The following is a 25,277-nucleotide window of genomic DNA, read 5'->3' as shown; positions in this document are numbered from 1 at the left end:
TTTGGCAGCCGATTTTATTTTTTAGTAACAAATAATAATAAAATAAAATATGCAGCAAAATATATAATTATTAGTTGCATTATTTACAAAGCAAAGTTGCACTTTACATACGTATGTATAACTATATATATGTATATGTATATATTAATAAAAATATAAAACGACAGTTTACATGGGAAGTGCTTTGGTAGACCTAGCGAACATCGTTTTGCAAATTTCGCACATACAACCAACATAACCTCAAATTATTCTTACTAATTTGGGAATAACCAGCTGTTAATTGGTTTTTCATTAGACTCTGAAAAAAAGTGTAAAATTTTGTGCAATATTTTTTGTTGAAAAAAATTGTACCGCAGTTTCCATGTAAACTTTGCATTTTCTTAAATCGAAAAATTATATAAAATTGTATATTTGTTCAAAACAAATTTTTGGAGTGTCCCCAAATATTGTTATCCAAGTCGCGCTAGAATATCTTTCCTCCATGCTTCCGGCATTGTGCTTTTAGCTCACGTAACAACCGTTGTTTATTTTGTGCCTCATTGTTCAAACCCGCTGCACGCCGCGGCTGACACCTGCACCCAATTTCGTCATACGCAAGGATGAACGACATGGCAACATGAAATTCAGTTTACTATTTTGCACCAATTGGTAGCGTTCCAGCGGCACCACATCCCACAAGGCGCGCTCAATCACCTGCAAGGCATTTGCGCTCAGTACATCCGCCGTATACTGTGTCGGTGCGCCCTCACTCTCCGTGTTGGCTATTAATAAATAAAAAAAAACCGTTACTTGCATAAAAAAAACGCCAAGCGCCATCAGTACTCACTGTGCGGCACCGGCGCCTTGTACAGCGCCTCTGCCGTTAAACCGGTCGTGTCCAGCGCCACCACTCTCACACCATACGGTTGCAGCTCTTTGCGCAGCTCGTCCACACACTTCTCCACAGCGGCGCGCGATGCATTGAATGCCACCAAACCATCACCGCTACCCTGGCCGGCACCGGCGCCCAAATAGATGAGCCGCCCCCTAGTCGGGCGCAAGAAGCCTACAAACGCTTTGGCCACGCGCAACGAGCCCAATATATTCGTTTTCAGCATATGCTCCCATTGCTGCGCCTCCTGCACTTCGACGCGTCCGCGAAAAAGGCTGCCGCTCGTATTGATCACCGCCGCTATGCCACGCTCACCCGCGTTCATGTGCGCGCCCATTGCGCTGGTGGTTTCGCGCAGCACATCTTCGCGCGTCACATCCAGCTGCATGGGTATGATGGCGCCGCGCACTGGCTCCTCGTTATACTCGCGCATCTTCAGCCAACCATTGAGCAGCTTGGCGGGCAGTGAGTCTTGCGCATCGCGCATGCCGGCGAACACGCGACAGCCCTTATTAGCCAGATGCGTGCAAAGCTGCAGGCCGAGCGCGGTGTCAGCGCTGGTCACGAGCACTGTGCCCGGTTGGGACTCAGCCACCTCAGCAGTGTCGTCGCGCACCTTGCATATCAGGTAGATAAGCAGCGCGCCGGCGATGGAGAAGAGTGCCAACAGTTGGAAGGTCAAAACCAATGCGGTCATCGGTTCCATTATGTCATTGCTGCGCGGAGAGGGAAGATACATTAAAAAACATGAAATAATAAGCAAAATAGAACTTAATTGTATAAAATTATTCTCAACATATAAAATAATTAAAAATATAGTAAAAAAATAATTAATTATTGCAAGCCTGTGTATAAGAGTTTATAAAAACTATAGACAATTCACTCGGCTACGATTTAGCAATTAATTGTTACACTAAGCACGTCTTAAATATTGAGCATTGATAAAACCTGCGCTTTGGATTTTATTAGCGCCCGCCACAAAAGGGTTTAGAAGGTCACAGGTCTATGTTGAGCAACAGCCTTGTCACAAAATAGAATACATTTTTTTTCAGATACACATAATTATATTATATTATTTTATTATTTATTATATTTTACTTTATTTTTATTTTCAATTATTATTTTTTATTTCTTTTTTATTTATTTACTTTTTGTTCTGTTTCATTTTATTCCCATCCATCTTGTATTCTATTTTATGATTTCATTCCATTTTTTTATTAAATGTGTAAGCGGAAGTCTTAAAAAACAATTCAGGCCATTTCTCCTTTTCCACTGTGTTCCTGTCCTTATACAACGTCGCCATGTATTTAAACAGGTTTGCAGTACAACCATACATAAATACGAAGCTTCCGCCTCTTCATTTCCTACATTCGCCATAAGTACGGGTATTTTTAGACGTAACTACGTATTATTGTACACTTACACTCATATCTTCCTTGCTAAGGTAAACATTGCCGTTTAAATAATAAAAATTAATGTAACCAACAATTATGGAAAAACTCATTAAAATTCCAACGGTCAAGCGGCATGCGACAGAACAGACTAACGCTGGCCACCAGCTCGGCAAATAGACCCATTAATGCACTTAAGAGACGTGTTTTGCATACCAAATGCCAAATGAGTGGTTGGGCGTAGGGCGAACTGCCGCAGATAAATGCAAAGTAAAAATGTGTGGAATTACGCGTTTAGATGAACTGACTGTATAGAAATAATCAAAGCAAAACATAGAGATGCAAGCGAAAGCGTTTTAACGCCTCTGCATGCCAACAGAAAACATACTACTCTTAGAAAACCAAGAAATTGCAACAATTACCGTTAGATCTCTGCAGCTGGCTATTACTACATTGTAAACGCTTGCGGTTTCGCAAGTGAAAAAGTGGCTTCGCAAGTGAAACAGAGGCGCTACAGTTGCAACACTCCACCGAAAGCGCATGGTGAAAGGCGCTGCACAAACACACACTCACATGACGCACGTCAGCGGCGCGGTAGAAAGCTAAAATGAAAAAGCTGCGCAGGCAATTAATTCAGCAACTTTGTTTTTGCAACAAATCAAAAAGCGCATAAAAACATAGGCGAGAAATTAAAAAGAATGTATTGCACAAGCGTTGGACCCTTGACGACTGGCCGCCGCCTCCGCTGGTAAACACTGACCGCATGCAGAAAAAAAGCAAAACCGTGTCACACATCGACGGCCACAAGTGGTGCATTGCACTGGTTGATGCAGCTACGACCTCAAGCAACTGTAGCATGCAATGAATGGACGAGTTGGGACCTTCAAGTGGGCCTCTTGCCACAATGTGCTTTGAAGTGTTTCGATTTAGTATATTTGGATTTTAATTGAACTGTTTGCATAATAGTGGTGGGCTAAATTTAAATTATTTGTTTTTGTATTTGCGTTGCGAGATTTTAATTAAATTTAATGCAATAATTTAAGGTTACAAGCGCGTATCATGTGAAGTCATGGTTAAATTCGAACATCAGGCCGGTCGTATCATTAAATTTAATTATTTTTGTTTTTATTGCAGTAAATAATTAGCATAAGTTGCACAAGAGCTGTTAAAATTAATAAAGGGATATATTTTATATTGGCTTATTTAAATGCAGCAATTTATTTGACAAATAAACAAGCTGTGTTGTCCAATGTTTGTTTACTTTATGTATGGTATCTGTCACCCTTCATTGATGTCAGGTATACTTCAAGCAAGAATTGTTATTTAAAAGCTTTATAAAATATTTATCGCAGATTTCTATACAAAAGAGAAAAATTAATAATTCCAATAAAAACTAAAAATAATTCGTTGCTTGAAAAAACTTTTTTTGCATAGCAAATCAACATTCCAGCAAATTGAGTACAATACAAAAAAAAGTTATACATTCGTATATATGTAGAAGCAAATACATATACATATGTATATAAATTTTAATGTATTTTCAAAATTTTCTACACGCTAAGCAATTTACTGCTTTCATATGATCACAGCATGTGGATTAAATCCGCTATCGCACGTTACGATCGCCGTCTTGCGTGCTTGAGTAGCAACTGAAACACACACAAAGCAGAATAAGTGAAAGGCTTAACGAACGCTTACTAATTCAAAAATAAACAAATAAACCCCTAGAAAACAAATTAGACAAAACAAATTAAGCTATTTTCGAAATTACTTTTATGACAGGTGAATTACTATAAGTGTCATACTTTTATGCTGAACGCATTGAACTTAGCCCCCAACGCTTGCTGGGCCACTTGTATCGCAAATTCGTTTGACGCTGAAAATGACGAAGCAAAAAATCTAAAATAACAGAGCCAAAGATAGAACAAGTTAACAAATAATCAACAGTTGAACGCGTAATAAATCTAATAACCTCAGATGCGGCGCGCGCTCATAGTCAAACAGCAGATTTTTTTAAATATTTTTAATTGAAAGCGTAATTTATGAATGAATAATGGATAATGGTGAGGACGTTTCAATGTCCGATGCGAAACATTTGTATAGAAATAACTTTGTCGCCGTTGTTTGTGCGTATCGCTTGTTGAAACATGCCATCAGCACTATGATTTTCTAAAAGTCGGTCAAGTGGTTGCAATAAAAGCGTTGTTAATAAGTATTTAATGATCACATTCTCAAGCGAAATATTTATATTAAATTAAATTCGAATAAACAAGTATTATATGTAAAAAAAAATTTTAAATAATATTTATAAAAATAAATATACAAAAATATTTGTTAAAAAAATATTCGTAAAAATAAAAAAAAATACTTTAATATAGCAGTATATTAAATAATGGTCTTTACATTGCTTTAAATAGCGTCATATGTTATGTAAATACTGCAAATTAACAAAATATTTCACAATCTATATAATTAAAACAACAACTTCAGTTTAGCTGCGCGCAGTAGCTCATAAAACAAGCCAAAAGCCACTAATTAAAAAACAGGCACAATAAAATAAATGCGAAAAATCACTAAGCGCATAATGGCAAGTAAAAAATTGAAAAAAAATAAAGAAAAGAAATTGATTGTTAATTGAAAAATCAACGAAAAAATAATGAAGCATAGCCACAGACAAGCTCACCACAACTTTTAATTAGCGAAAGAAACGAAATAAATAATGAAATTTACTAAAGGAAGTGCAGCAAAAGAAAAAAATCAAATGCACAATCAAAAATAATAGTAGGCACAAAAAGACTAAGCAAAAAAAATTTTAAAATTAAAAGGAAAATAGAAAAAAAATAAAAACAAATTTAAAAATTAAAAAAAAAATAAAGAAAAAGTATAAAACCAAACACAAAAATTCATTAAAACTGAAAACAAGCAATTAACTTTTATAGCAACAACGCTGCAATTCGCGCGCAGCAATCAAGCCGTATATAAAATTGTCACCTAAAAGTCACCTAAGCGAAATATATTGCAACATAATTTCTTAATTGACATATTTTTTGTTGGCATACGAATTTGGTATTAATTAAATCAACAGCAACGCAACAATATTAACTCATTTAATTGAGCTGCCACTAAAGTTATATGAGTTGCATAGAACATTTTAAAAAAAAATTGCAGTTTAACAAAGAAAAAAACTTAAATAAAAATTAACTTGAATGAAAAGCATTATTGCGCAAAATTTTGCTTTAGAGGTAAATCGACATATTTGAAATACTCGCGCAGTGTATTTCAAGGCTTTTTCGGTGCTAACAGGTGCTTATAGCAATACCAAAATAGCAAAGAGAATGGCAATAATTAAATCGAGGCTGTAAAGCTTTTGCCAATTGCGCAATTTGTTCAAATTTTTGAAGATTTAACTCAAAAAATTACCAACTAAATAAATTTTCTATAAAAACTAAAATAGTTGGAAAGCCTAACCCAGCAACAGCTTTTGTATTCAAAAAGTGACGCGGTTCAACGGACACATGGCGACTAATTGCATGTCCGGCTTCAATTGGTTGCAGCTATTTATTATAATTTTCAAAAACGAATCCAGAGCTTAAATATAAATAAATCACGTGCCCGTGAGCGACAATTTAATGAGCGCAATGCACGAAAATATAAATTATTAATAATAATGAAAGTGATGATAGATGGCAATGGCATCGAAAGTCGATAACTAATAAGGTGATTAGGATGCGATCACAAGACTGCTTGCTTAAAGTTAATTAATTGTTTTTAAAATTATAATTTAATTATTGTAACTGGTATTTTTGTTGTTGCTGATGCTTGCGTATTATGTAAACATATGCCGCTAATTTCTTTTTTATTTTTTACCGCACTTGTAAGCTATAAAAGCACATACTACTGTCTTGTTTACTTATGTATATCAACTGTCAGTGACACTCTTTTTCACCTTGTAATCTTTACGGCAACCGCATTTGGGTCACTTGGACGCTCTAAATATCACACGGTTTTATTATGCTATTTAGGTACCACTACATAACCCAGTGCCGGTCTAAGCGCTTATAAAGTCAAGCATGTGATTACTAACATACACACAAGCACATACATATTTAGCACTCTCAAGCAGTTCTTGTGATCGTCACTGGTACGTGCGTAAATTTCAATCGACTGCAATTTTATATTGCATTGCCAATTACACAGCTCAGTGCGTACTAACCACATTCTTTGTGCGACTGCAAGAAAAGCACAAACAAAAATTGTGTAGAAAGTACGCGCTTCGTGCGCATAGAAATTACATGGCAACAATGTCTTGGAGGTCAGCCAGCCGCACACAGACACACCTACAAACAACTCAACGGCAACATTGCAACATTGCAACTTCACACTGACGGTCTTAGTGGCACTTGCAGTTGAGTGACTGCAAAAAGTTGCGCTGCTGCTTGAACGCATCCTAGAAATAATGCGGATGTGCATTGGTCTTTGCGCATAGACACGCTGATTTCAAAGTGTAAAGCTGCTTCTGACGCGCTCTGTATGTGTGAATGGAATGGTAAAGCAACGTACGCGCTTTCCGTTGCTATGACTTTTATGCGCAGAATTATGCTATTGGGTCGTTGGGATTAAGTAAAACTGCATGCGTGTGGTGTAGCGAACGCGTAGATTTGCAGTGAATATGACACGAGTGAAAAAACATATTAAAGAATAATGTTGCGTTGGTTGCTTGAATAGAAAATATTCATATTAATATAAATACAAAATTTTTTATGGAAAAATATTTAGCACAAACAATTGCGCAACACATGCACCCTTCACTCTTTACTCACTAAATGCCGCTGCGCATTGCGTATACGTAACCCAGAAACAACCGCGCGCCGTAAAAACAAACACTCCGAAACGGTGGGTTGCTATTTAAAGCTGTTCACCACACCAAAATTATTATACAGCAAGTTACAACCATAACGGTCAATTTGGCCGCAGTCGAGCGCGCATTTGCGCATTTCCGCTCACAATGCAACAACTGCAGCAGCGCGAAGCGAGTGCACCTGCCATAAAAGCAAGTGAAATGTAAACATTTAACACAGCCAAAGCGTGGCGCTGGCGCAGGCGCACAAGTGCAACAACCAAAACTTGTTGTGGTAAAAAATTGCTTGATGTCTATGGCAGCTTGTTAACGGCTGTGTACCGCCAAAGACTATCAAGATCTTGCAGTTTGGGGATTTTGCACAACAATGTAACGCGTTGGGAATTGCCAAAAGTAGTGGAAATTCGTAAAAGCTGCAAATGTCACAAAAATCATTAAAAATGCGTCAAATTAGAGGATATTTACGTAATAGTAAGTAAAAAACACTACAGCTATACAACTGGTATTGCTCTTGAGTGGTTTTCAAATGGCATCAACATTTTCACCCCGCTGAGCATCTGTTAATGACTTGCTTTCACGCAAAAATGTTGTTTTTCGAACTACATCACGCGGCAAAAATCAACAGCTATGCGTGTAATGCACAATTAACGCACACATTTACTCTTAAACATGTCAATAAAATATAAATATTTAACGTGCACTCCAATGGCGATTTACAGCGCTTGCATGCTGGTGAAATTGGTTTTTCCTTTGACATGCAACCCTTGCGCGTGATAAGCGCTCAGTTAATGCCAGGTAAAAAATTAAAATATGCCATAAAAAATGTAAACAAATTAGAGCGCAACCATATTTCGCAAAGTAGCCGCCGAAGCATGCGCCGTTGCAACCACAAACCGCCTTTGAAATTTCACTTTTACGCTTTTACAAATTAGACCGCAACGCTTGATTTGCCTTTGCCTCAACATGCACACATATCTATTTGTATGTATTACATGAGCGTCCCTTGCCCACTGCGCTCTGCATAAGACATATGTACACTTATAGAGCGAGCTTGTATTGCTTAACGCTGAGCGTCGGTCATGCGGGTAAACAACCACAAACGCCAACATTTTCGTTGGTCAGGTCCACTAGCGGTTTATTATGCGCTAGATAACCAAGTTTAACGATTATGCATATACGACGCTGCAAATTGCGCTGGGCGGTGGCATTCGGTGTTAATTTAAAATATTATTATTTTGCGCTATTTGCAGTTTTCGTCAAAATGTTTTACTTACTGTTGGTGTTTTGTTAATGTTATTTGCATGCATTTGCTAATTTGGCCCCAAACGCGCTGCCGTTTTGCGATTTGCCAATCACCATTCACTAATTAGCAATCCGGGTTTGAATTTGTGTGTGCTTTATGTTTTTTCCAACTTTTTTCCTTTGTGACTCTCCTTTGCCAGCAGGTCTATTACAGCGCATGCAATTAAATTGCAATTGTTTCTCGCGTGAGAATATTCAATAAACGCTGCAATTTGCTTAAGAATATTGCAAAAGCATATTAAAAGCAATTAAACTGCGAAAAATCCGCACACTAAGCGAAAATACGTACATCGAAAAAATAAGCGGCAATTACTATGAACATTGTGCGGAAGCGGGAAATTGCGCCGGATCTGTTCACAATGTAATTTGACAAACAGCTGTTTCCCACTTGTCAATTCCGTTTCGTTTTACGCTCGTTCTTGCTACTTACTCGCTCTCATATGTGTGTGTAAGAATGCTGAGTGTGTGGCAACACCCAAAACAATTAAATGCATTTATATTATTAAATTGCATTTTAATGGTGTTTGCAAGTTTGCAGAGATTTGTGTGGGAATATTACAGAATATAAACAAATTTTGCTAGTTTGTTAAAAGTTTTTGTTATTGAATTTACATAAAAAATACTGCTTCCGCTATAATCACAATAGCACTGCAACTAATGTTTTATGTCCAAATATTTTCATATTACCAATGTTTTTCTTACAAATGCAATTCAAAATGTTATTTGAAAACTTTAAAATAATGCATTGAATGCAGTTATTAGTGGGAAATTTTGCTATTTAAAATTTAATTACAATTTTCTTTTAATTTTATAAACTTTATTAAAAAATGTAAAAGCAACCCTGTAAAATCTCCGCCAAATCTATGCCTGTCAAACAGCTTCCATGTCCTGTTATACGCGCTTTCAACGAAAATGTAAATGTGAAAACTTCAGATGCAGTTAATTTTGTTAAATAAAATGTATTTACCAAAGTAAATGTGTTAAATTATTAATATATATATGTGTGAAGTGATAAGTGTAACTGTATATGCATGAAATAGCATCAACATAAACAAACGAAAAGAACATCAACGCAAATCTGCAGGTTCGCTTGCATGCATGTTCATGTTACCATTACTGCAGCTACCTTTGAGTGCCTAGATTTTCAATAACCACCCATTACTAACATTAGAAATATTATCCTTCTATCACACTTGATTAGGTAAGTTTTTCGTATCTTTTTAATTATTTTTATGAAATAACCTAAATATTAGTTGGATTTTGCGAAACGTTCACCGCCGTCAGTCACCAAATTTTGCTGCGTACATGCTTCTATTCGTAGAATTAGTTCCATTTACTTATTAAAAACACAAACAAATGTTATTTTTAAACAAATCTAAGCTTTTGAGTTGTGTGGAGTGCCACTTAGCTGTGCTTATAAGCCAACTTGATGCTATTCCCAGCAACAAGTGTTCATAAGGCGCCCATGAAGCCATTTAAGTACGAGAGTAGGTGTGGATGACATAAATAAATACAAATTTCAAAACAAATAAGCCACAAAGAAAGAAATTGTGTTAAGCCAACAATGCGCAGAGCTTATAAACAAATTATGCAAATAAAGATTTTCAAGCAGGATGAGTTCATCAAGGGTGACACACAAAATAATAATAAATTACAATACATATTAGGCAGATTATATATTATATAAGGCAATAAATAAGCCATATATAAAAGTGCTTAAGTGATATTGAATATCTTATTTCAAATATTAATGAATACCACTATAAAAAGCAAAGAACAAAATAGAATAGCAATACTCAAGTTCTGCAACAACAAGTGATTTGATGGGATTTAAGAATTAAGCAGTTGTGAAAAGAATTTTAAACGCAAATATCTATAGAATTTCACTACACTACTAAATAATAGCAACAACGCTTACCTTTATATGGAAAGCAAACATTGTAGTGGAAAGTGCGTGTGGGCAGATGTGCGCATATCATAACCAAAACAATTAATACATTTATGCATACTCATTGACAGCCACTTGTTTGAATAGCGTCTTATCTTTTGTTGTTACTTTAAATAACTGAATAGTTATCTATCGTGTGAAGTTTCTGCGCAAATAAGCTGTAATGCCGACAAAGTGTTTCAATGTTGTTTTCAAAAACAAAACAAAAAACCATCAGCTCTACTGGTGTTTTGTTTGCAAAACTATTATTTATTTTTGATGCGTATTTTTTGATAAATGGTTGTTTGTCACACGCCCAATACAAACCAAATTTATTTTTATTCCAAACACTTTAAAGGCAAAGACTAGCAAAATATACATATGTACATCCATACATATAATTTAAAAAGCTTAAACGTGAAAAATTATTAGAAAAATTGCATGTTTTTGTTCAAATTTTGCTATTATCTTGTATATCAAATCTCAGACATTTACACACATACTACGAGTATTTCACCAATCGTTACAACGCTTTATAACGAATTTATCTATAAATTAACGAGTGAAAAAGAATTACTAGCTTAAAACCACATTGGCTTGGGTGGAAGTAAACGTTCAAATTTATGCAAGCTTAACGCTATACTGACGAAAATCACTGCTGGTGCGAAAAAATGTACAATAACAACATAATACGATTACCATTATAAAAAAAAACTTTAATGAATTGTAAATTTAGAATTTCATAAAATTTTTGTTATTTAGAAATGTGTTGTTTTTATTATAAAAACAAAATTTTAATCAATTGTAAATTTAGAATTACATAAAATTTTTGTGATTTAGAAATGTGTCTCAAACCAATACCTTCTAAAATGGAACTACTTTTTTATAGTATATTATTTTTTATTTTTATTTTATTTCATTTATTTATTTTTATTTTTATTGGAAATCGTCAAACTAAATGCGTGATGGGAAAGATTAAAAAAATTAAGTTAAGTGTAATTAATTTTCTTTTTTTTTTAATTTTTTAATAGTTGTTGCCAAAATAGCTAATCAGTTTATGCGCGCTTGCGTATTTCGCATACCAACTGGTATTTAGCGCCATAATGTTTACACATGCGCACTTAATCAATGCGTATATGTTTAACTACTATTACCATATTTTTAATTTTTCATTGAACGCATACTTCAGGTGCTTTGCATATCAAGCCAAAAACAAAGCTCTATGACGCTACAACACCTCTAACGCCACTATGCATTTAATGCTTTTTGGTATTCATTGTATACATATGTACATGTGTCTGTATATACATACATACATATATATATATACATATCTATGTACTTTATCAAAATGATTGGCAATACAATGCTGTTTATTGCGTATACATACATATATATGTACTTATGTATGTGCGCTTGTGTCTTCACCTGTGCGAAATGCGCAGCCTTTTTTTGGTGTCGATCACGTCGCATTGCCTAACATTTGCATAAATGGCAGCTGCCACTAGAAAAAATAACGAAAAAATATACGAAAATGTATGTATCTGATGGACAGACATGAATACTTTTATATGTGTTTGCACTTAATATTATTTGATTTTTTAGTTCACGTTTCTCTATTTGCATGTAAACGTCTTGAAATAGTGGCTTTGTTTGCCTGAAAAAGAGAAATTTCCTTGGAATCACAACAACAACAATATAATTTTTCAAATTGCGGTTTGTACGTGTTTTAATTTCAAAATTGTTGATCGCATTGCAGCCCATTGCTATTTAGCAATTAAGTTTGCTTCAAGCTATGACTGTTTTCATTTGAATTTTAAAAAGTAATCGAATATTTGTATATACTATATGTATGTGCTCGCAGATTTCTCGAAATATCGATGGAATGTTATTTTAATGAAGATTAAAGCACTTATGGAGCTCGGAAATTCTTTCGAGAGTACTTGGGATAAGTTTTTATATATTTTTGTCATATCAAGTAGACTTTCGGTCCGCATAATAAGCTTGTTAGTCAAGTAGCGAGCGTTAAAATAGAGAGTTATTGTTCCAAATGTTTAAATATTTGAGATTGGGTGTTTTATAAACCTTTACCTGATTTTGTTTTCATTATTACCACCTGGTTAACTCTAAATCAAAAGCATTCAAGCGAATTTAACACTGCCTCAGGTTAAGAATCAAGAATTTTGTTTTACTTCTTCTGTATTACAGAGGCGAATTATTCGCCTTATGGCTGGAACCATGCTGACTAGTATTAGCAACCTCAAGTGCTGAATTGCTGAATTAACTCAAGAACGTAAAGCTCTTTCGCCATCTAAGGTGAAGTAACTATAACGGTTAAGTCCTCGTAACAGATTTCATTGTATTATTCGTCCAGTGTATACCATGAGGCACAGCAAATAACAAAGCTTGCATCGAACAATGTCAGCATTTTAAATCAAAACCACTTAAGAATTCATTTCCCTATCAATTATCGCACATATTTTCGGCATACCGTCGTATTAACAGTGAAAAAAACAAATACCATAAAGCACACAGCTCATACAACCAGCAAGCGAGAACAATAGCCCACTATTTTGTCAAAGTCAACATAAAAATGTGTCAAATATAAGACAATACCAACACTTTGTGCATAAATATATTTTCAGCTTGTTTTTATTTAAATATTTCGCCACAAATAGTTATACTACAAAGGCTAGGCCTAAGCAGGCGAGCTCATTCGCATCTGTCGTATAGCGCAAAGCCGTCAAAATGAAGCGCGCCAACCTTTTAGGCAAATTTTTAGCGACAAAAGAAAAAGCAAACGATAGATTGTGTGAAAATGCTTAAATATTTCGCATTGTAATGAAAATAATTAAGCGAAAAAACGTCATTGACCGCACGAATGCATTGTAGGTTGGCGTTTGTTGACAAATTTGCAATTTAAATCTGATTTCGTGTGATTGCGACATCGAAAGCCAAGCGAAAAAACGGTAGCTGCTACAGAGCATTGTTTTAGGTTAAGAAAAAAGCGACAGATGGAGTGTCATAACATGCCAAGCAGACTGTCAATGCACTCTAGTAAAGAAAAATGTTAGTTATAAATATTAAACATAATACACAATAAAACAGTTAAAAAAGTGACTTGAACGGAACTGAAAATCCAGTGAAATGGCGTCACTTTCCGGTTGTGCGATTGCGCAAACGCCGCAAAGTGCTGAAAAACCACACACATTTTCAAGAGCAGTGAACGCATTTCGCGCTGATCATGACATTAGACAAATAGTAAATATAAATGCATGTGTGAAGCAGCTAAACGGGAAATATGAACGCAACAAAAAAATAACATAAATAAAAAGAAAAAACTCAACCGCAGCAAATGGTAACAGCAACGACGAGAGCAAAAAATTGCTGAGATGAAGGCAACGGTGCAGATGAAAAACGCGCGCTTTGACTAGCAAATTAATGGCTTATTACTTAACAAATAATATTTATGAAGCCGTCAGCGTGTTGAACGTTTATTTGCGGCAATTTAATTGCAAACAGTAAACGTCGACAATTGTCTCATGCCACACGCATGGGCGCCGTGCACTCCTACGTAATATTGCATGCGCACAATCGACCGCAATTTGCATTTCCTTTCATTACCGCAACACTCCGCGCATTCATTATGTTTATTATCGGATTACGAGTGCAATAGCCGGCATGCGAACTGTCAGCCGCCAAGCGATTTTCACCAAACTCAAGGTGAGGAAAATGACGCTTGCCGGTGTAATCATGCTGCAGCAATCGAGGCAGCTTGCGCGCTTTGAAAGGAAGTCATGAATGTTATGCGCGCAGCGTTTTCAAGTTCAAAATGCAACAATTGCTGCACTAAATACAACAATGCCAACATATGCGTATTAAAATGCAAATTAGTTTGAACTCAGCAACGCGCTTTTGCCGCAATGAAGTTTAACCAGCGCGCCACAATCACTCACAAGACACCCACGTTGCTGAGGCGGGCCTACTTGCCATGCATCACCTTCTATGTACTATATAGTATGTATGTATACAATGTTGCTGCGCTTGGTTAGATTTCATAAAAGCAATGCGCATGCGCGTGAGATCAATGTACCCGCAAATTTATGCATTAACCATTGTGGATGAGTTTCTGGTTCGGAATAAGTCCTAACCTATTTATCTGGGAGGCTGTAACGTAAAGTTAGATAATATCTAGCACCTCAGTTAACAGATCTGTTTACGATTATGATGAGGAATTAGCGGATGCCCTATTAAGCTGAAGTTTTTGCTTCTGGTTTTTAAGTGACTAATTTTATTGTAGATGTCCTCTAGACTGATCTCTCTTCCGGAGGATCATCTATTCATAATTTTCTGGTACTCTTTCAAATAAGTGAAACCCTCTTAAGGTTTAGGCCAACTGGTTTTACGTCAAAGCCTGATCAACTCTGATTTCTTTCGACTCTTGGTGTATTTTTTCCTTCAATAATATTAGAGCTTCTGACGTATATCTCTTTTGTCTGCTTCCTCATTTTGTAGCCTGCATAATTCAAATAATTAGCTTCCTTTTATTACATATTTAAAAAAAAAAAATTCTATGAGAGATTGATTATCACTTCTCGAAGCGATCGATGCTGATCGCTGTCTTGGCGGTCGAATAGCTTGCAGTGGCGTTACAGTCTTTTATTTAATCGCCACAGCACAGTATTAGTCTAAACCCTGGGTGTGACAAATTAAGCTATTTCAAAGCCTAAAAACTTTTTTATGTAAATAACTGTATTAGCCAACTTGAGCAACTGACATTTTTGCGCGAAAGAATTCAAAACAAATCACCCACGTCGCGCCTAGTCACTGAAGGCGTCAAATGCCGCGCGTGGCAGCACACGACTGCGTAGAGGTAAATTGCTACATTTTTGTCTGGTGTGTGCGCGCGCATAACTTTTAATTTTCGTCTGCATTTTATTGCCCTTTATTATGATTCCTTCTGTGCTGCGTGTATTATTGTAATTTTTTGCATGGGATTTCAGTTTCATGCGCGCAAATATTCAGCCTTTGTACTTTAATATAATTTAAGCGGCGCGTCGGTGCCGGTTTAATGCGATCATTGTCTTGCCGCGCCGTTTGTGATGGTTGTGTTGGGAATATTTTATAAATCTCGCCTCACATTGGTCTGGTCTATTGTTGGCGGGCACTCAAGAGTTGACAATTTTATGTTCATAAATATGTAGCTTAGTTTATTGTCTGCAGACGGCTGTGCTGTAGCTTTGTCTTTTCAGTTTTATGCAATTTTCTTATATCCATTTCTTTGGTCTTTGCAGTTTGTTGACATTTTTGTATTACGTTTCCTCAATTGTTGAACTTAATGGCAATATGAAGTGTTATGTAATTAATTAGTCATAAATTCATAATGATATCATAAAAACTTTATAGTACTGTGACTATTTAATTATGAATTTAACAAGTTTTAATTATTTTTTTTCTTTTGTTGTAAATTTAAGTACACTGTTACTTCTATATATATTTAATGAGTTTTATACTAAAAATGCAAATTATACTTTTTCCTTTGCTTCCTAATTGAACTCCATCTATGCAACTTTGACAGAGCTCAACAGTGAACTTAAGAATGATAGAGAAAAGTTTGTGACATACATACATATAACGGCTTTAAGGAACGAACTGTCGTATATTGTATTTTATTGGGTCGTTTACTAAGTGATCTCCTTTTCTTAGTGCAATTTAAACACGGTTTTTAGATTGCACAAAAGACTTTATGATATTATACATTTATTTTCCTTTTTGCTTCAATAGCTTTTGCATATTTCGGGCAAGAGGTGGATAAAATTTTTGATTCTTGCAAGCAAAAAACTGTTCCAAGTAGTTTTCGGTTCACATCACATAATTCTCTTGAACTGCATATTCTAATAAGAAAACAGCAAAATACGTCAAAAATTCTATTTTCGATTTTCCACTAAACAAAAACTATTCCAAAAAATTCAAGAAAATAAATAGCAAAGTTATTGAGTAGAGCGTTTTGACATCGCATTGTTTGGCGTTATGTTTTCCACCTTATACATAGAACAAGTGTCTGGAACGGCCTTTGTAGGCTTTGGGCACCTCCTGACCAGGTGCATTCTTTGTATCAAGTTCGCTTCATAGATTTTCAAAGATTTTTTAATCTACTAATCTTTTTAATTTAATTAGATGTTCTATCCCAGAATTTGTTTGTATATTCTTGACACAGCTCTATATTTACATATGTTTTGAAAATTACTTCAATTTATTCTTTTTATTTCTCTTATTCCACATTGTTTTCGCATACCTTTGACTAATAACCACCGCTAATAGTCAAAGCACTTAAAGTAACAAAAATGTGGGTCAACTTGCAATTGGCGGCGTTGTCGCATGCAAAGTCTTCTCGATACCAATGCACGGCACGACACCCACTCGGCGGACAATAACACAACAATTACATTCTGTCGTTGTCTAGTAATGCATTTCAAGCGATTTCATTTCAATAAACATTCGCACAATGCACGAGACAAACCAATGTATGGAACGACGAAGAAGTAGAAAAAACTAAACAAATTGTAATTGCAATCACATATTTTCTTATTTCGCATTTCGTATTGCGCTTGCAGCTGACAACTGTCAAAATGTCAGGCTTGCATTGTGTGCGTTTGTGTATTGGGCAACGCCGAAAAGGCACTGTGTGTTGCACTTTATTTACGTTTATTGCTGCTAAACGTAGAAGTGCTCCGTATCGCAAGTGCTGAGCACACAAAACTTTTCGCTAATCAATCTAATTGCCTTCTCTAGTTTATGGCATTTTTCTGCCAGCGTTATTTATGGCGCCTATTCAGCGCATGTTTTGTTTGTACGTTTGTATGCATGTCAACGCAATTGACTCAGCGAAAAATTCGCAAACTAAAGTTGTTTTGTTGCTGCAGCTGTTCACGTTCGATGCGTTTGTTGAGTCAACATATTGCGCAGACAGCGGCAAATATTAGCCACAGCAAAAAAGTGCAAGAAATATTGCGAGTATGTAATGTGGAAATGCAACTGCGTTCGCGATTTTATGTTGCTCGACCACTACGGCGTTGCGCTCACTCAGCTAACGCAAGTATTGTTCGAAAAATAAACAGGGTGCTGAAAACGAAGCTTTAACAATATCTCAAGATTCCTTTGGTCGACATAAGTGGTCTGACCCTTAAATATATTATATCTTTAGTATCACCATTTTTAGTCGTGCTGGAAGTCACATTCTTCTCAAAAAGTTTACAGTTCGAGAATACTGCGATACTTTTCAGATCTTTCTTTGAAAATATATTAAAGTGACTGTATCGACACGAGTATTTTCCCTAGTTCATTTAAGGTAAAACGAGTTTTGGCGAAATAACCTGTAGTCAAAATGAGCTCTTTCCGGAGTGTCCTCTTTCCGGTATTCTCTTACTTAAATACGTATTCGTGTAAATCAGTAAAATCTTCTAAGATCTGAATCAATTTGTTTTAGTTTTTGAACTGAATAAATTTTAGAGTTCCAGACATCCCTACCAACAGCCGTGGGTTTCTGCATTCATCAGAGCTAATCAGTAGTCCGCCCCATATCTATTGTTCCTAATAATCGAGAGAGTCCAAGGCTCAATTGGCTTGGAATTGGTTGAGAAACACAAAGTGAGTTGCTACTATAAAGCTTTTCCATTGAATGTAAACAAAGTTTGGCGCCCCCTGTATTGGTGCGCCACAGCGCGCGTATCAGTCAGAAATGTAATGAAAACAGAATTGTAAAAGAAAGTCAATCGGTTGTGTTTTCCAATACAATAAGCGCAGAAGAAAGTGAAAGATGCACTGGCTGGCGCGCGTTTCTTTAGAAAACTAAGCGAGGCATGCGACCGACGGACAGACAACTACATATAGTTAAGACACAATTGGGCCTAAGTGAGCACGATTGCTATAATTTACAGTGTTGATGTTGCCATTGTAATGAAATTTCAAGTAAAAAAAACGGTAAATGTATTTTTCAGATCAAGAAAAAATAAATGCATTTAACTGTTGCAGTTAATTTATTTTCGTAAAAATGAATTTCATAAAAAATCGCAAATAAAAATTGTTAAACAAACGAAATCGAATCGTAATGAGTCGAAAGTGGAGCAATTTTCAGTGTTGAGTGGCGCGGCGGCTCGCTCTTGCAACTATTTTCAGATACATATATGTATGTATGTATAGTACCTGTTGCAAACAATTAAAAAATATTAATTGCAGCTGTTTCTCTTGTTTGGCTCCGTTGCACTTCACAACAACAACAACCGCACTTAAAATGCGATTAGTCAAGTGCTAGCGGACGAAGAAGCTGCGTGCAGTTTTATTTATTTTTTTTTACATTTATTTTTGTTTCACTTTGCACACCTCCAGCGGCTAACGGTTGCAGTTATGTACATATGTATATGCACTTTCCTCCGTAAAAATGTCGTAAAAGATTTGCAAAGCAAAATAAATGGAATGCATGTAAATTGATTTTCATGTTTTTAATTTCAAAAATTGTTAGCGAAAAATTATGATTTTGCATTCCCAGCAAATTTCGTGTTAAATAGAGAAAATATGGGCATTAAGCATGTCAAAATAAATAGAAAAATTATTGCAAAACTACACAGAAAAAATATGGTCGTTTTCATATTAAAAGTTTTGAAAATAATCGGGCGGCTGACTAGTCAGAGAATGTAAAGTATAGAGAAGGTGCAAATCGAAATCTGTATGATGGTTCGATTGCGCGGCTAACAGAGCTGATAGAATCACCAGAGAATGTATACTTTACATTCTCTGGCCAGGGCGGCTGGCTGGTACCCGTGAGACTCTGTTAAGTTGGTCTGTTATCAAATGATGTGTTTATGTGATCTGAAATGCTGGGCTTCTGGCAGCTGGCTCTATATAAGAAATAGCTTCCTGCTGATTGAGAAAAGACAATGGGACTCATTTGTTGCGCTCATATACCATATAACACCAAGTACTCGCTGTGGCTGGTTTCCCACAGAGCTTCAAGTCAAAACCACACTTTGGTAATGATAAAAGTAAATCAAACCTGTTTTAATGTTATTGTTTCATCAAAGTACAATCATTACATTACATTTTCACTTATTTTGCCCTTCACTTTTGATTTTATTATGTTTTTATATTATTTATTATTATTGTTCGACGTCTCAGGTGCATTTCGAACGTTTATGAAGTATATAAAAGTTCCATTGAATTGCTGGCTAATGACATTGAATTCACGATGAAATATTGCATAATATGGAATACTAGCTTAATGGAATTTAATTCAAAAAATAAATACAAATTTAGTAAATTTTATTTTAAATAAATCCATACGAATTTAATATACGCTTTTTAAAATTTTTGAACTTCTAAAATTTAATATTAAATTTTTTTAACAGGAAAAATTTTGCTTTTTTACTTTTTAACCATTTTTCTTTAATTTTATATATATGTATGTAGTATATATTTAATATTTATATTTTTAATTTTTAGCAAAAATTATTTGTTTCCTTAAAAAATTGTTACAATTACATAAACAAGTATTTTAAATTAAAATTATTCCTACTTTTTAGTTTGAAATATATCATACTTTCGATGATTTTTATATAATATATATACATAACTGCCAACATATATAACATATATATAACATATATATGTATGTATATATATTTGTGTATTTTTTATAACGTATTTTTCAAAATTTTTTTCTTGCAAATATATTTTCTATAAAAATAAGAGTTTTCATTAAAATTTTAACATATTTTTCTGATTTTTTATTAAAAATGTTTAATTAAAAGATGTATAATACTCTTATTTAAAAAATTATATATAATTAATTTAAAGTTTTAATACTTTCTTAAAAAATTTAAAAGTTATTTTAATTTAAATGTTATTAAAAATTTTGATATATTTTTTTATTGTTTATGTTTTTAAATTTTTTCGAAGACACAAAAAACATGGGTTCAAAATAATTATTTTATACGTTTATTACAAATTTTAAATAAAATTTTCTTTACAAATTAACATATTTATATTATAACATATTTGAATTTTAAAATTTTCATACGGAAAACCAAATTTAGCTTTGAGTCAAAAATGTTTGAAAAAAAAATCAGAAAAGACTTAAGAAAAAATGTAAAAAACAATTAAAAAAAATTAAAAAAAAAATAAAATAAAAAAAAAACTACAAAAAAGTTTTGTAAAGTTTCCTCTTAATAAAATTTGTACTATTTGTTTATAATTACGCAATATTAAAAAATATTGACAATCTATATGTATTTAATGTTAATATATTAAATATTTTTAATTTAAAAATGTTTAATTTTTCATACTAAAGTTTTGTTTAGTCAGCCAGTTATATTTATGGCTAATTGTTTTATTATTATTCTCAAACTACTATGGGAAAATTCTCAACCTGCAACATTTGCAATTCAGATAAGCAGTCGGCACGTTGCACAGCTAATAATAATAAAATAATAAATGCCAAAGAAAAGCAAAACCTGTGTCGCCGCACAGACTGAAAGTCAGGCTTAAACTCAGTAATATTATGATATTAAAATTACTGTTCAAACTTGTTTTGTGGATAAAATAGTGTCTGGCAGACAGGTTCATTTATGATTCAAGATGAACCACTTCAAAAGTTGGCGGCAGCGACAAAAAAACTTAAAATAGAAACTATTTTCGTTATTTGCCTGTTATTAAGCAAAAAAAAATACAAAACTTGAAAAAAAATTCAAAAATTAAAAAAAATCAAAAATAAAACAAAATAAAAAAATGTTGCAAAAATTCAAAATAGAAAACAATTTAAGTACAAAAGTGTGCGCCTGTGCATATCAAAGCACGCGTATCTTCTTTACAGTTTTTTTATAATTTTTTTCTGAGGTGTGTCTCCAGCATTTGTTTGCTGCTGCCCCCCTTTAACATAAAATTCTAGTCCAATCATTCCGCGCTTCAGCGAGGCGCGCTTATATGCTTATATTTACATATCTTAATGTGTTTGGGCATATATAGTACATATGTATTTATATGTAGATTTCTAAATCACGCCAAGTCGTGTCTCACAAATGCCAATTCAAATGACAGCATAATATACTTTTGTTCAATAGATACAGACGCTATGTGAAGGCAGCAACTGACATACGGTACATATTTACATACTTATGTATATTTAAACATATTTATTCGTATGTATGAAAATAATACACTAAAATTGTTGCAATTGAAGGCGCTCATTAGTGGAATTCTAAATCTGAAAAATATATGTGTCTACACCCACTAAAGGTTCGTTAGTACAGTGTCAGCCATATTAATATGAGCAAGCACAAATTCCTGAAATTGTTTGGGTAGAGAGAAAAAGAGAGAGTTTAGTTTCACATTGCATAGAATTCCAAACTCCGAAGTTCGACTTTCAAAAAGTTTTAATCTTTAGAGATATATGTATAGGCGGTGATGACAGTTGAACTTCCCTAATTCGACGCAAAAAAACTTCGATTTAAGAGACTTCGTGTTATGGGATGAAATTTGTATGAAATTTGACTTCTATTCACAATTCAAGAGTTGGAGTTATAGAGAACTTCGAATTATAGAAGCTCGAGTTATAACAGTTCAAATGACTCAAAATAGCGAAAGTGCGACTCTTCTTCTTCTTAATCGGCGTAGACACCGCTTACGCGATTATAGCTGAGCTAACAACAGCGCGCCAGTCGTTTCTTCTTTTCGCTACGTGGCGCCAATTGGATATTCCAAGCGAAGCCAGGTCTTTCTCCACTTGGTCCTTCTACCGAAGTGGAGGTCTTCCTCTGCTTCCCCCGGCGGGTACTGCGTCGAATACTTTCAGAGCTGGAGTGTTTTCGTCCATCCGGACAAAATAAAGTGCGACTCTACTCCAATCAAAACCCGACATCTAGGGATCGAATACGTATACGTGGCTAGAACTACCATGAAATCAAGAAAAAATAAATTCACACCCAAAAAGCGTATACGGTGAAATTCCACATTACGGACAGCCCTCATAAATGGACAGCTCCCATAACTGGACAAGTTTCAGGAACACAACGTTATCAGTAATATTTTCATACAATGCATACCTATTGTTATTTAACCGGACATTAGAACGTTCCAATGGCCGGGAACGGAGACTATTTTAGTAATATTTCATTCAAATTATCTGAGATAAACGGATCAGATGTCATAAAATGTGTCAAAAAAATATGTACAACTTGTAGTTCGGACTCATATGTGGAGAGCTTCCATAGCCGGACAAAAACACGACAGTGGGTGTCCCGCTATGAGAAATTCCACTGTACTGGCATAACAACTAGACGACGAGTCTAATAATACTTTTTACGCTCCGCTCGTCCGGCTTTATTGCAAAACGTGCAAATTTTCAAGCAGTCCCAATCTGCTGCCAAGATACTGTTCATCTATGTATAACACACTAAATATATTTTTTTCATGCATCACCAAGCAGCTTACGAAATTGCATAATTGCAGCGTCATTCGAAATATTTGACTTAGAACGTCGCAAGGTTTTGCTCACACTCATCATTTTTATTAAATCGCGGATGATCTCATTCCGAAGGAAGTTACATACCCACTTGTGGGTATACTATTTGCTTTTAATGCCGCGCCACAGTTGGTATTTAATTGGCCTCACATTACAATTACAAGCAATGAAATAATGAGCGCATATATGTATTTGTTTGTGTCCATATATATGTATATATATTTTGCTATCGAATAATCCGAACTGTGACTGGCAGGAAACGCGCTGTGCTCACACCACAGACACGGCGCGCCAAGCCAAGCCACAAGATATCGGTTTAAATTGTTTACTAACAAAGTTGTTAGCGTCTGATTTGTTTATAAATGCTAATAATACTCAATTACGGCTAATTATTCAAATAAATGATTAACTGCGAGGCGGTTGTGTCTGTTCAAGGTTCGACTTTGATTATAGCCATAGAGAATTTCGATGGAGAAGTCAATTGCATAAGACAGAGATGGAATATGAGGCAATGATTGGTTTATAGGATAGGTTTTACGTTCTAATACGAGGCAGTGTTCTGTGTATATACGCTGCGATCAGAACTGCTAAACGATCGCATAGTTACCGGATTGTCTACCATAAACTGTGTCTGTGAAAACTTTCAACCATGTTATATCCTATAGTAATCATAGAATATCGTCACCCATGCTAACAGACCCCGACTGAGTACTCTACATCGTAAAGAGCCACTTAGTGCTACCGATTCAAAGAAGAATGCTAGCGGAAGCCCTGGAGTTCAAGTCCTACGAGAGACCTGCTTTTATCACTTATAAAACTACTGAATAATCGAAACTATGGCTTCTTATGACTCTTATGCCAGCTAAGTTTTTCTTATAATAAACTTTTTCGTGTCGGAAAGTCATTTACGGAGTTTGAGTTCGCTGAGGACCGACGGCTGTTAAACAATTTATATCTGAGGATATATTTTTTGTCGGAATTTAAACGCATGCCCCTCTGAACAAGCTTTGCTCCGGTGGCGATCGTTTCATAACTAGCAATGTTAGATGAGATCGGGCTGTCTAGAGGTCGGTACGGTTCCAGTTTGGGCATTTATGGATTTCTAATTTTGTTATTTAGTTTGAGTTTTTTGTTGAGATCAGTCGAGTTAAATTTATGAATAATCTAAAATTTATTAATACCGACCTCAGTAATAAATTTTACGGTGTTGTGTGGGACTTAAGGCAAAATGAAGCGTTTCAGTCTTTCAGTGTACCCAGAGAAAAACACGAAAATTTTATCAAACTAGCTAACAGTATATATTGTTATATATATATATATACATGGTCATTTATTTTTAATATTAAAGCAATTGAGAAGCAAGAATTTTGTAGTCCTAGTGTGACTATTGGTTACCGTTGCGCAGCCGCATTTAAGCCCATACGCCGCCCTTACAGATAAAGATATCAAAGTCTCACACCACAAGTCGACGCAAGAACCCTTGATCTTTCGCTGCCATTAACATCGGCGTAGCAAAGCTATGTGAACTTTCGAAAAAACCACCATCATAAATTCTAAAGTGAAATTTTTATTAGGCCCGAGAGCCCAAGAGTCGAAGAGCGTATGTTCATGTGTCCCACTTACCTTTTCTATAACCTTTTGCTGTTGTTGTAAATATGTCGACGTATCCAAATCCAAATTCAAAGCTTTGACGCAAAAGTGTTTCGAAACGCGCTGCAAAAACAAAAGCAAAAATCCAAAAAACGTAATCCAAAAGCCAAAATTTTCGCTCATTTATCAAATATTTTATTATCGGCCGAAGGTGTGCGGCATGTGTTCACATGCACATACATATACGAGTGCTTGTATGCGCGCGACTGGTATTTTTGGAGATCCGGGTGTGTGCATGTGTATGTTAAAAAAAAAGTAAATTTCATTAAACTCAAAAAGAAAGAAATTAAAACAAAACAAGGCTTAATGCGAATGCAAGAGAAGGGAGACGCACACACAAACACACGAATCGACCAAAAAATATGAAAAAACGAAAAACTATTAACGCAAAACGTACAAATCGCCAACCAACTGACCACTTAAACCACTTCCACTTCCACTTTGTTGTTGTTGTTGTTGACGTTTTATTTTTTTATTTTCTACCCTTTCAAAGGTTTTTCTTTGCTTTTATTTTATATGCGCGGGCAGCACAACCGAACAATTCAAGTTTTATTTACATTTGACTGCAGCAGCAAACTCTTTAAGGGGCGGGCAATGCAAAGTGCCAACGGTATACCGGATTGTATAGACTTGCGTTTAGCGGACGAGCTGCGTAAACGCGCGACGCTGCATATATTTCAAGAAACTCGTAGTAGTTACGCGCTAAAGACGAACGTTGTTTGTTAGTCGCGTGCAAATCGAAGACTGCTCGAGCGCTTGTCGTAATG

General features: G+C 35.1%; 2 protein-coding genes across 6 annotated transcripts in view; one reads left to right on the top strand and one right to left on the bottom strand.

Moving 5' to 3' along the window:
• Positions 1–50: 50 nt before the first annotated feature.
• LOC120775068 (estradiol 17-beta-dehydrogenase 2) lies at positions 51–25,277 on the bottom strand. 4 transcript variants are annotated; one of them, XM_040105056.1, is made up of 4 exons: positions 24,908–25,277; positions 24,484–24,573; positions 827–1,587; positions 51–761 (listed from the first exon to the last, which is right to left on the bottom strand). In XM_040105056.1, exons 3-4 carry the CDS (start codon positions 1,575–1,577, stop codon positions 544–546), a joined length of 969 nt encoding a protein of 322 aa, XP_039960990.1. In that variant the 5' UTR covers positions 1,578–1,587; positions 24,484–24,573; positions 24,908–25,277; the 3' UTR covers positions 51–543. The 4 variants fall into 4 exon arrangements, with proteins under 4 accessions (XP_039960990.1, XP_039960989.1, XP_039960991.1 ...); XM_040105055.1 differs by having other exon boundaries at positions 24,927–25,277; XM_040105057.1 differs by having other exon boundaries at positions 25,068–25,277.
• The window catches only part of LOC120775071 (venom peptide Pc-like), a 31,122-nt gene continuing 10,303 nt past the window's right edge, over positions 4,459–25,277 (top strand). For both annotated transcript variants that reach the window (XM_040105060.1, XM_040105062.1), the window contains exons 1-2: positions 4,459–4,474; positions 9,301–9,623. The gene's annotated coding sequence lies outside the window, so the exon portion shown is untranslated. The remainder of the gene's footprint in view (positions 4,475–9,300; positions 9,624–25,277) is intronic.

The sequence above is a fragment of the Bactrocera tryoni genome, chromosome 4 (genome assembly GCF_016617805.1).
Source record: "Bactrocera tryoni isolate S06 chromosome 4, CSIRO_BtryS06_freeze2, whole genome shotgun sequence".
NCBI classification, from domain to species: Eukaryota; Metazoa; Arthropoda; class Insecta; order Diptera; family Tephritidae; genus Bactrocera; species Bactrocera tryoni.
Note: the sequence above shows the minus strand (reverse complement) of the source record. Positions and strands in the feature narration are given on the sequence as shown.

What these genes read in the sequence shown, in the direction of transcription:
- LOC120775068 (XM_040105054.1), bottom strand. Translation starts at nt 8,423, where the DNA reads ATGCAAATAACATTAACAAAACACCAACA. An exon ending in ACATTAACAAAACACCAACA is followed by an intron (nt 1,588 to 8,394) that starts GTAAGTAAAACA and finishes CTCTCCGCGCAG; the next exon opens with CAATGACATAATGGAACCGA. An exon ending in CAAGGCGCCGGTGCCGCACA is followed by an intron (nt 762 to 826) that starts GTGAGTACTGAT and finishes ATTTATTAATAG; the next exon opens with CCAACACGGAGAGTGAGGGC.